The sequence below is a fragment of the Hippocampus comes genome, unplaced genomic scaffold, assembly GCF_001891065.2.
Source record: "Hippocampus comes isolate QL1 unplaced genomic scaffold, H_comes_QL1_v1.1 scaffold248, whole genome shotgun sequence".
NCBI lineage: Eukaryota > Metazoa > Chordata > Actinopteri > Syngnathiformes > Syngnathidae > Hippocampus > Hippocampus comes.
This window is the reverse complement of record NW_017806277.1, coordinates 782,443-794,769: the sequence shown is the minus strand read 5'-3', so window position 1 is coordinate 794,769 and position 12,327 is coordinate 782,443. Positions and strand designations below refer to the sequence as shown.

Genomic DNA, 12,327 nt, shown 5'->3' with positions numbered 1-12,327 from the left:
CTGTAACAGATTATCATAGAAATTTGTATTGTTATATTATAGTGTACTGTTTAACGAGGAAAACAGAAAATATAAGGGGCTAAAAACTCGTACAATAATAAGACTCCGCATGAGTACTGGCGCATGCGCGATTGCTCAGTTCAAACTGGGAAGCGACTTCCACCCGCAAACAGACGACTATCTTTCTCTCGTTAAGTCAAGTGGTTGCATTTTATTTGTTGTTGCATTCACGGGGGAAAAAAAACTGCCCAGCAACGATGAACTTTTTTGGTTTTGGTCAAAGTGCGGACATCGATATAGTTCTCAATGATGCCGAAACAAGGAAGAAAGCTGAGCATAAAAGCGAGGACGGCAGAAAGGACAAATATTTCCTCTTCTACGACGGGGAAACGGTGTCGGGGAAGGTCAACGTCACACTCAAGTATCCTGGCAAGAGGCTGGAGCACAACGGAATCAAGATCGAATTTATTGGCCAAATAGGTAAGCGACTGGCGGGGGGCCTGCACCGTGTGCACGCCACTCTTAGCTCCGCCGAGAAGTAGCGAAGTCTGACAGTTGACGGCGGACAGTCTCTGGCAAAAGTATTGCATCAATTTACAGTAGAATTTATTTAACGTTGGATTCGAATACCGGTACGGCCCCTTGCACCAATGTCTTGTGTAGGCGTTTGTAATTGCTTTCAAAAGCGTGTATAAGAAGTGTCAGGTCTCGTGACAGATCGAACTAGCTCACAGGTCAGCTGACACTACAGTCATTGGCTAGCCGTCACCACGATGTCATGATGGAGAAATAAGAAAAAAAACTTAAAACTTATTGTGACTGTTCTTATTCATAGCATCACGGTTGTTTTTTTTATTTACTTTTTATGGTTGGATTGCACCGAACAATATATGGATTGGATTGGATTGGATTGGATCGCTTTATTGTCATTACACATTCATGCAACGAAATTATGGACTTAACAGGCACGCTCTGCACAAGAAACATGAAAAACAAAGACGAACATGGGATACAGTGCAAAGGGCCTGTCGGCACTCGCCGTAAGTACAGCGCCCCGAGATCTTAGATGAGAAAGTAAACACGAGGGAAGATGTACATAGATATCTACTTTTTATGGTTGGATTGCACCGAACAATATATGTACATAGATATATGTGTGTACACCATAAATTGGGAGTAACGATTACATTTACAGTGTATTCCGTTACATTCACTCAGGTTCATGACAATGTGTCGTACTTTTAATGCAATGCACCATACTTGTAACTTTTGGGTGAGTATTTTTGTTCAGAATGCAATACATTGACTTATGTAACACTCGCCTCTTTTTTTGATCTACTGGTATTTATTGTTTATTATTGCTTGCATGATCAATTTTAGATTCAGATTCAGAAAACTTTATTTATCCCGTGGGGCAATTAGAGTTTTATTTTAATAATTTTAGGGACTCGGTTTCACTAATCCCGCCTACAAAAATATTGGTCGGCCTGAAAGAAACAACATGAATCTTCCCAAAGTATATATAAATAAGCATTTTATCAAAATTAACCAACGGAAATCAGACATTGCTTTTGAACTGTGGTTCAATTGAATTATTAAAAATAATACAAATAAACTCATGAAACGGACAGACCTGGGCAAAATTGAGAGGAAGTAAAGGAAATAAAATAAATTGACCATAGGGACAACTCACTCGTGTCCTCTCAGTAACGCCACAGGTGTCTTCAAACTTGTATCAGTCAGTGGAGCTATTTAAAGGGTTACAAGTAGTCACTGTGCTGTTTCGTGACATGGTGTGTACCACCATAAACATGGACCAAATGAAGCAAAGAAGAGAGTTGTCTCAGGAGAGTAGAAGGACAATTATGGACGAGCAGATGAGAGGTAAAGGCAAAAACAGCATCTCAGCTTGACATTCTTGTGACTATCACAATATCCATACAAAGGCAATTCCAATGAAGTCTGGATGTTGTGGTAAACATAAAAACAGAATATAGTGATTTGGCATTGATGTTCCGACAGAAACACCGTTTAGCTTAATTTTGTTTTTGATTTCTTTTTTTTTTGGGGGGGGGGTACACTTCTACCCCTTAGGTCAGAGCAACTCTCTCTAACTTCGAACAGCTTCTGAGTATTGTGGCAGAGCAGGTTATTGTGTGCTTTGAACATTATTTGTGCTATTTTAAACTCAACTAGGTCATAACATTACTCAGGACATCCTTGGTTTTGTACACGATCCCCATGATTATGACATTTTATTTTTGCCGTTATCAATATGTGACTTCCAGCATCATTTTGCGCCAATTACTACTCCAAGGAATTTATTTTCATACACTCTTTCTATTTCAATTGAATTTATTTAGTTATAGTCATTTTAACCTGGTACTTGTTCTAGTGCCAAAAACAACGAACTTTGTTTTGTTTAACTTTAATGATAATTTATTCATAATTACTATTATTTTTTTTTTTATGTGTTCAGTTCATTTTTCACAGTAGTCAGAAGCTGTTTCAGATTTTCCCCAGAGCCGTTGAGAGATGCTCACCGGCAAATAAGACACTTTTAAGTAGTTTTGAGACACACCAGATATTTAAATACAAAAAAAATATATTTTTGCGTCTAGTGCATTTTTACCAAGCCAATGCTCAAGAAATATGAATGTTAACATTTTTCTTCAATAGCTAATACACAGGAAGCAGGTTGGCCAACCGGTTAGCACGTCCTCACAGTGCAGGGTTCGATTCCGGCATTCCTGTGTAGAGTTTGCATGTTCTCCCCGTGCCTGTGTGGTTTTTCTCTGGGTACTCTGCTTCCCACATTCCAAAAACATGCATGGCAGGTTAATGAAACTCTCTAAATTGTCTCTCAGTGTGATTGTGAGCACAAATGGTTGTTCGTCTTTGTGTGTCCTGCGATTGGCTGGCAACCAGTTCATGGTGTATGCCGCCTACTGCCCGAAGTCAGCTGGGATAAGATTGCAAGCCCGCGACCCTCATGAGGATAAAGTGGTTCAGATAATGGATGCATGGATAGATATTAATGCATATTTTCGGGGTTTGAGCCTGGAACAGATTAATTAACTTCACAGTGTTGTCCTAACAAAAGCCCAATCAAGTGTTTTTTTTAATTTGGAGAGTCCACTGTCTGCATATACCTCTTTAAAGTTACAATTATATATATAATCATGGGTAAGAAACAACTGCTGCCGATGTTTGATCCGCAGAACTAAACTTTAATTCAGAACATGTTGATATTTAGTAAGTTACTGTCACAAAGGACCAAAATGATATCTCCTTCTTCATTTTCAAGGAATTTACGATTACTATGAGATGCTTTTGTCAAACTGTTGAAGCTGTTAATGAAAAATATTTTCTCACAACTGCAGTCATATTTCAGGCAAAAAAAAAACAAAATCATAAAATATGTAAACCACTGTCCGGACTAATAACGAGTGTTGAACTTGTCTTCTCACATCAGATCAGATCTTGGCAGACTGCAGCTGTCAGAAGTGAATGACAAGTTTGCCCGAATTCTTTTAGAATGCATGAAGATACTCCGCTGCAGCTGTCTCATTGTATTAATTCTTCTCTTCCAGAGCTCTACTACGACCGGGGAAACCACCATGAGTTTGTTTCTCTGGTGAAAGACTTGGCGCGGCCAGGGGAGCTCACGCAGTCGCAGACGTTTGACTTTGAGTTCACTCACGTGGAAAAGCCGTATGAGGCTTACACTGGCCAGAATGTCAAATTACGGTGAGCTCCACTTGATTGCGTGGCAATTGTTTTCAATCCTGAGCCATCAACAAACACAGTCCCACCTACAGATGTCTTTTTCTCCTTTTTGTGCAGTTAAAGGGGAAGTCAAGTCAAAACAGTTCTTGATGATTATACTGTATATATGTTCTATGCGCCCTCACTAGTCTAAACGGTATTCTTATTAGTATTGCATTTGTAGAATATTAATTCGGTAGCAAAATCCATCCGTTTTAATCCATCTCAGGGCACGGCCATTTTGCCAGTTGCTGTCAACTGAAAATGACATCACAGTCACTCAGGTAACGACCAAAAATGGCTCACCTGTTTTCTGGGTTTGGGCACATGACGTTTGTAAATTGAACCATTAGGCCAGGGGTCCCGAGGACCAGACTTGTACTCGGAGATCCTAACACGCCGGTGTGTCAGGAACGGTGGTCACATGATATGGAGTGAGCTGGATGCACGAATCGCTCAACAGAGTAAGGGGACAACAATTTTTTATAGGTCGGTCGGGACTATCTATATTCTGGATGAGGGGTTCGGGCAGGGGCGTCCAACTCATTTTTGTCACGGGCCACATTGTAGTTGCCATTTCCCTCGAACGGCCATTATGACTGTGAAACCATATAACGAATTCAAGAATAATCGTTTCTTCAACTATTGAAGTGACTGTAATGAGGAGTTTGGTCACAAGAAAATGCTGACAACAGCTCTCATCTATTACTTCTATTCATTTTAAAATTATGGTACAGCTTTTAGGAAGCATCATGGAAGTTGACATGCTTGATTGGCTTTCGCGGGCCACATAAAATTATGTGGCGGGCCAGATTTGGCCCCCGGGCCGTGAGTTTGACACCTGTGGGTTAGGGGCTAAGAGTGAACGTTCGGACACGCCCTGTGATGTCATTTTCAGTCGACAATGAGTAACAAAGCGGCAGTCCCCCCTGAGATGGATAAAAACGGATCGATTTTGCTGCTATGGTTCATCTTGACAATGATAGGATACTTTCCTATCCTCATCTTAATTCATTTTTGATTCAAATATTGCAAGTTTATTGTTACAAAAAACATGACATAGTGTTGCGATATGACTTTGTTGCATACAATCACAACTTCTTTAAAAAAAAAAAAAGATTTGTCTTATTTAGTGTGGTCTGACCTCGTGCAAAGGACGGAGTTTGATCCAGACAGCCGAGCGTGAGCGCACCCTAAATTATTATTCTGAGATAATTTATTACTTATTTATTGAATGGCAGAAAATACTAAGGAAAATGTTTTTTCCACACAGCTATCTTGATTTCAAGACAATTTTTTTTTTTTTTTTTTTTTTGCAGCTATTTTCTGAGAGCAACCGTCAGCCGCAGACTGAGTGACATCGTCAAAGAAGTGGACATCGTGGTTCACACCCTCAGCACTTACCCTGATATCAACTCCTCCATCAAGATGGAAGTAGGCATCGAGGACTGTCTCCACATAGAGTTCGAGTACAATAAATCCAAGTATGCTTACGTTTCAGCGAGAACACACGTGGGTTGAAAGTATTCGTCGTCATGGGTGATCATGTCCTTTGCAGGTATCACCTGAAAGATGTTATTGTCGGCAAGATTTACTTTTTGCTTGTGCGAATTAAAATCAAGCATATGGAGATTGACATCATCAAGCGGGAAACGACTGGCACCGGCCCAAACGTCTACCACGAGAACGATACTATAGCCAAGTATGAAATCATGGACGGTGCACCAGTCCGGGGTAATTTGAAAGGATTGTACCCCAGTGGTAAATGATTTTGCTCTGTTATTCTAACAAAGTCTGCCTCTGAAACTCTGCAGGGGAGTCCATCCCCATAAGGCTGTTCCTAGCGGGCTATGAGATAACGCCCACCATGAGGGACATAAACAAGAAGTTTTCAGTTCGCTACTACCTCAACCTGGTCCTCATCGATGAGGAGGAGAGACGGTATTTCAAACAACAGGTATGTACTACATTGGCATTTGTCTACTGGTGAAATACCAACGTCATTCATTGTGGCATTATGTTTGTGTTCGGGAAACATGGTACTGTCTCGGGTACTATGAGCTTTTTTGTCCATATGACATGATATGAAGTGAACTGGACCGGTCATTTTTTAGAAATACCAATAAGTTGCTGTTTTCCCCTCTATTTAATGCAAAGCAATACAAATACATTTTAATATTTATATTTAACCCATTTGGACAGTGGTTATTACAGTGGACAGCTTATCATTTCATCAGGTTGCAGGGTGCATGAAAGGGTTAATGAAATATCCTTTTCGGAAAAAAAAATTATTGCCTTTTATTGTTAAGCAACTTATGAAGATATGGGAACTTTTCAAACCATTGTCTTCATGTCAAGTAATTCTCAGAAGCTAATTTGACTCACTAGTTTGAACTATTAAATGTACGAAGTAAGTCATCACCTTCCTTAAAATATGTAAACTATACATTAAACATTTATTTAAAAAAAAAAAAAAAAAACATCAACTTTCATGTCATTTTCAGTCGACAGCAAATGGCAAAATGGCCGACCCCTGAGATGGCTGGTTGACCTTTCTGCTCAATTCAGATTCCTCAAAAGCAATATTACCGGTAACAAAAAAAACCCCCCAAAAAAAACATGTTTTGATGGCATTGAGCTTTTAATTTTTTCATCTGTATGTTTGAATAACACAACAAAATGCCCCGAAACAAAAATGATGCAATGTGATACGCACAAGCTTCCTGCTCCTTACCTTGGGCTCCCCACCTTGGCTTACAGTATTATCTTACTTTTAATATAATAATATTACTGTACACCTTTGTAATGGACAAGTTTTTCAGGTTGTTGTTATATTACACTTACAAATGAGTCTGTTTTCTCTTTATCGTGTGACAAAGTATTAGTATGACATCAGGTCCAACAGACCATCAGAATCAGAATCATCTATATTGGCCAAGTATGTAGAACACACATGGAATTTGTCTCCTGGAGGACAAGCTACCCTAGTCTCATCAATAACAAGCAACCACAATAAACAAGGACATGACAACTGAATATGGAAAGACATTCCGTAATGTAAAGGTGCCGTTGTGCGGTAGTACAGTACCACCCAATGACAGCTGTTGTAGAATACAAAACAATAACAGTTGTGAAGTTGGTGCAGATAATCATTGCACCATTTTAAAGTGACCAGGAGCAGTATTTGTAGAGCAAGTTTAAGTGTGCAACTGTACAGAAGTCCTTGAGCGCTTTAAAGTGTCTGGTGCTGTGGAATAGAGATCAGTGACAATGGTTCAAGTAAGGACAGAGCTCGAGCTACAATGACCATGATGAGCCACTTGCGTCAGGGTCATATCGTATTTTCCGGATTATAAATCAGAATGTTTTTCATAGTTTGGCCGGGGGTGCGATTTATACTCTGGAGCGATTTATGTGTGAAATTACTAACACGAGTACTATACATCATCATCATTTCACATGTTATTTTCACATTGAACCGCAAGAGGTCGCTGTAGGCCTGTGTTGGTAAATCGAAGATTAGTCTGACGTAAACGACGTAAAAGAGGAAGCGCCTCATCTTCTACCTCCGGAGTTGGCGGAGTTGTTTGACAGTGACACAGATAATGAAAATTTCATTGGATTTAGTGATTTGGAGTGCACTGATGGTTTGGTAAACTTGTTAGCATGTTCTTTCTGCTATAGTTATCTGAATAACTCTTAATATGTTACTTGAACATACCAGGCACATTTTCAGTTTATTGTTTAAGCGTCATGTAACGTGAGCATATCGTACACTTACTTATGCAGCCTGTTGCTCTCTATTTTATTTTTACTTTAAATTGCCTTTCAAGATGACATGTCTATTCTTTGTGAGTGATTTTATCAAATACATTTCCCCAGAAAATGTGACTTATACTTAAGTGTGAGTGATGTTTTTTTCATCTTTAATATGCATTTTATGGCTGGTGCGATTTCTACTCCAGAGCGATTTATAAACTGGAAAATACGATATCTGTTGAGTTGTTCCACTCAGCTGTTCTAAAACCTTTCTGATGTTGCAGGAAATCACCCTGTGGAGGAAAAGCGACGTTGCGAGGAAGAGCATGTCTCATCAAGCCATCCTTGCCTCCCAACGCTTCGAAGGCTCCTCCAACCCAGAAAAAAGCCAGGCTGGTGAAAAGGACAGCTAAGAAGTCTAGACCACTTCTGCAGCGAGTTGTGAATATGAAAATTGTTTTTGTGCGTCAGGAGAGAATGCGCTGTACTTATTAGCTGTGCAAGTGTATGTCAAGGGAACAGGGCAAGGTCAGATTGTACTTGCAAATTTTTAGATTAGTTTCTTTGGAACAGCTGGAGGTCCCAGATTGGTACAGTTAATCCACTGGAGACTTATTTCGCTGTGATGCGTAATTTTTCAGACAAAACAAATACAGTGTTCCCTTGCTATTTTGGTTGGTGCAGCTTCACTCCATCGTGGGTTTTAATTTTTGACGATAACTTCATGTATTCTTCTTTTTTAGGGAGGGGAAATTTGTTTTACAAAAACCAAGAACATGAACATTAGAGCTGGTCAGCCCCAAAAATCGAGTTCCTGTGTGTTGTTTAAAAATGGCCGAATAGAAAATAAGTCAACATCTACTTTTGGGGGCTATTTTGGGGCTCGTGTAACGTATCACCCGTAAAAAGTGAGTGAACACTGTATAGGCCAAATTAAGTCTTGAATTGGCATTAGTTTTCCAAATATCAGCCTCTTCATGCACTTGAATATAATTTGCAAATACATTTTGACTTGGTGTGAGTGTGCTCTTGCACGTCTCGAACATGGCCTTGAATTCTAGCCACTTTGTGCTGCAGCTGTGGTCAACTCTAAATCTCACATTTTTCAATGTTTAATTGCTGGTTTGGGAAACTTATATTCGCTTTTAGTTCAAGAGGAAGTGAATTGAAGATGCTTAAATATTTTCATACATTCCACCAGAAATGACGTATTTATTTTTTTAATAGCATCAGATAGGAATGAATGCCTTACGTAGTGTAGACGTCACTTTGTGGACATTTTTGATTTGAAGAGGAGGGGTGGGGGAACATTTACAGTGAAGGAATCAATACATTATTTTTTGAAAGATCAAGCTAATTATATATTCACATACACACTACTCATAAAACATTAGGGATATTTGGGTTTCATGTGAAATTTATGGACAATATAAAATGTTCACGCTACAGTGTTATCATACATACGTTAACAACAATGGTGGGTGCACCACAACAAAACATTTCAACGCGCCAATAACTCGTGATGTGCCCTTTAGCATCAATCACAGCTTGACGACGACGTCTCATGCTGTTCACAAGTCGACTTATTGTCTGATGAGGCATGTCATCCCACCCTTGAAGGGCAGCCCTCAGGTCATTGAGGTTCTCGGGAGCAGAGTTTTGAGCCTCTACACGGCGACTCAGCTGATCCCACACGTTTTCAATAGTATTCAGGTGCAGTGTAGGCTATTCCATTTGAGGTACACCAATTTCCAACAGTCGCTCCCTGATGATGTGACCTCGATGAGCTGGAGCATTGTTGTCCATCAAGATGAAATTAGACCCGTGTTGTTCATGTAGGGGCACTATCACTGGATGAAAAATGCTATTCACATAGTATGGAATTGTCACAAAGCTTTGTCATCTGCCCACATCGTAACACCGCCACCACCAAAAGCTCGTCTCTCGGTATCTCCGTTGCAACCTGCCAATGACACTCTATGACACTCGAAGGTCAGTGGCCACTTCCGTCTGGGAACGTCTCATTTGAAACATCAAATGGCAAGGAACAGTTGATCCATTTTTAGGTGTCGTCTTGGTCTCATGACGTCAAAATGTGAACAGCATGATGAGGACGACCATTTAAACACCAGCTCTGGTTGAACCAGGACATGCATGTTTGCACTCTCCTTGAGGGGGAAAGAAATTTCATCTGTGCTGTATGTTGCACATGGAGAATATTTTACAATGAAGCTGACTTGACATTTATTGGTGGACTCCAGGATCAAACGCCTGTTTTGAATTTTATCGTGTTGGAGAGCAACAACTCGTGTAAAATGTACTGAAACACGTAACCGTTGGAACCGTGCATTCAAAAGCCGAGAGAAGGTCACATCAAATTCAGCTGTAAAGGTTTGAATGCATTTTAGGCTCGTCCTGTAATTTCACCTGAAAGCCAAATATCCCTCCCCTTTTGTGATGAATCCTGAAAAGAAATAATCTACTCTCCAAAAATTAAGAAAGCAACTTTATTTCTGGGGGGTTTCAAAGTGCGGGACAGTGAATGTACCATCAAGAAAAACAACTGAGGGCTCTCTTAACATCAGAACTAAAAGGCATTCTCGGTGATTTTGATCTCACGCTACAACACCTCCCAGGAGAAGCGTGTTCCTTTGAAAATCTATTTGCTGAATTCTTTATTTGTTAGCTCCTCGTGCTTTCTTGTCTTTGATCTGATTACTTTTCAAGTTCCTATCTCTTATTTGCACTATGATCGCTTTTTATTATTTTTTAATTTTTTTTTGCTGTTCTCTGGACTGTAGTAGGAACAAACCTTTTTGGTTCGTAACCACCACCGCCAGATGATTATGGGCAGTGTTAGATCAGTGTTCTCGACTAAAGCGACCCAGACGCTTTTTTGTTGGCGGCCGCTTTTTGAGATTCAGTCTGCTTTGTGCCTCAAGATTGATTCCCCCCTCCCACCCCCCAAAAAACAAACAAACATTGTTTTGAATGCAGTGCCAGGGCATAACCTGTTACTGTGACTTTCGAAGTCATCATTTACTTTGGAACACATTTCATCAAATCAAAAAAAATGTTTTCTCCTTTCCCAGAATGGGAAAGGAAAAGCACAGAAGTGTTTTGAACTGTGAGCTTCTTTCACAATGGATGGCATAGAAGTTCCATATATTTTTATATTTCATATTAATCATGAAAGGCACGTTGTGGTGTCACGCCGACGGATTGTGCCAACTGCTCTCGATTGGATAGTCTGCATCAGGGGTCACAAATCTTTTTAAACCCTTTCATGCACCAATAATGATAACCTGACAACCTGATATGATGTCCACTGTGGTAACCGCCGTCCCTGAAAGGGTTAAAACAGAAATGTACAAGTGTTTAAAAAGAAGACAGTGGCGCTTTTTTTTTTTTTTTTTTTTTTGAGAAAGGCAACACAAAATAACTGGTGAGCTTTTGGTTTTTGTGGAGTTTATTGTTTTTCTTTTTTTAGCACCATATCCTCATGTGGCCGGCCGGCGGCCACCATGTTGGTTTCTACTTTGTACATTGTAGCCCCTTTAACTTGTGTGTGCTTAAATTTGCTGGTTGATTCTCAGTCTTCACTGAAAAAAAAATATATTGAAAACACATTCTAGAACATCTGGATCACAATGGAAGTCTGTTTATTTGTTGTGTTATTTACTTGTATATTTTATTTTGTCTGCCCCTGATACAGACAGAAGCCTCTTCAATGCAATTTTTCAAAGAATATTCAATTGAATTAGAGTATAAAGGAACAATGTTAATGATGTCCTGTTATTAAATTGAGATAGAATAAGTATAAACAACAAATAAACGATGTACATGATGACCTGTTGTTCACTTTTATGACCTTTCACTTTCCCTTTGTCAGTTTCGTTTGAATTAAAGGGAGCAATGGAAAACTTCTCTGTTGATTAAATGGCACCTTACATTGTCCAAATTATGTCTCTAATTAACTTGTTCAGTACCAGCCAATTCTGGACCAAGTCTGAAAAGACGTTTAAAAACGTCTTTGGGAGTGAATTAGTTAAGATGACCCGCCAGTGATGTTTTCCTCATAATATACTCAAATGATGAACGGCAGAATTTTTAAAATGTTCACTCATGCTTCTGAGGGTTTCTGATCAAGCTGTATTTGCTCAAATTGTTTAATATTTCTGAGTTGCACATCTGGCTCAGAGTCGAAGGGTTTTGGGTACAAATCTTGCTTCAGGCCCTCCCTTGTGTTCTGTTTTCTCCAAGTGCTCTGACACTCTTGACTTCCTCCCACATGACAACTTGCACATTGGGGTGAATTGAAGTCTCCATATTGCCCATATTGAATGTGAGTGTGAATGACCGAGACCAGTTCAGATGCCAATTCAGCTGTGATTGGCTCCAGGTCACCTGCACACCACGAATCCGTAAAAGAAATGGATGAATGGGTTAATGCGTGTTTAATATTCAAAATGTGAAATTAAACTTGGAAAAATGAGGTACAGAACTCGAAGTCTGTGGTGCAGTTTCCGTTGTGCGCCACTAGAGAGCAGGTTTGTATAAGGTAAACGAATTTATCCAGGAAATTAGGTTGTTCAGCTGTTTGGAGCGATAGCGCCAATTGATGACTTAAAATAAATGTGATTTTGGGGTAAAATGTCCCACTTATAAAATTTGAAGTGATAATTCCCCAATGGCATAAAATTGATGAATAGAACAATACTAATTACACAATATGTTAACTAAAGTGATCCATATATATACCTATCTATCTATCTATATATATATATATATATATATATA

At 39.5% G+C, this 12,327-nt stretch overlaps 1 protein-coding gene across 1 annotated transcript; it reads left to right on the top strand.

Annotated features, from left to right (window-relative positions):
• Positions 1–118: 118 nt before the first annotated feature.
• vps26bl (vacuolar protein sorting 26 homolog B, like) lies at positions 119–11,377 on the top strand. The gene is made up of 6 exons (XM_019857753.1): positions 119–480; positions 3,594–3,750; positions 5,088–5,252; positions 5,327–5,502; positions 5,583–5,725; positions 7,812–11,377. The coding sequence occupies exons 1-6, from the start codon at positions 258–260 to the stop codon at positions 7,938–7,940; spliced, it is 993 nt and encodes a 330-aa protein (XP_019713312.1). The 5' UTR covers positions 119–257; the 3' UTR covers positions 7,941–11,377.
• The last annotated feature ends 950 nt before the right edge of the window (positions 11,378–12,327 follow it).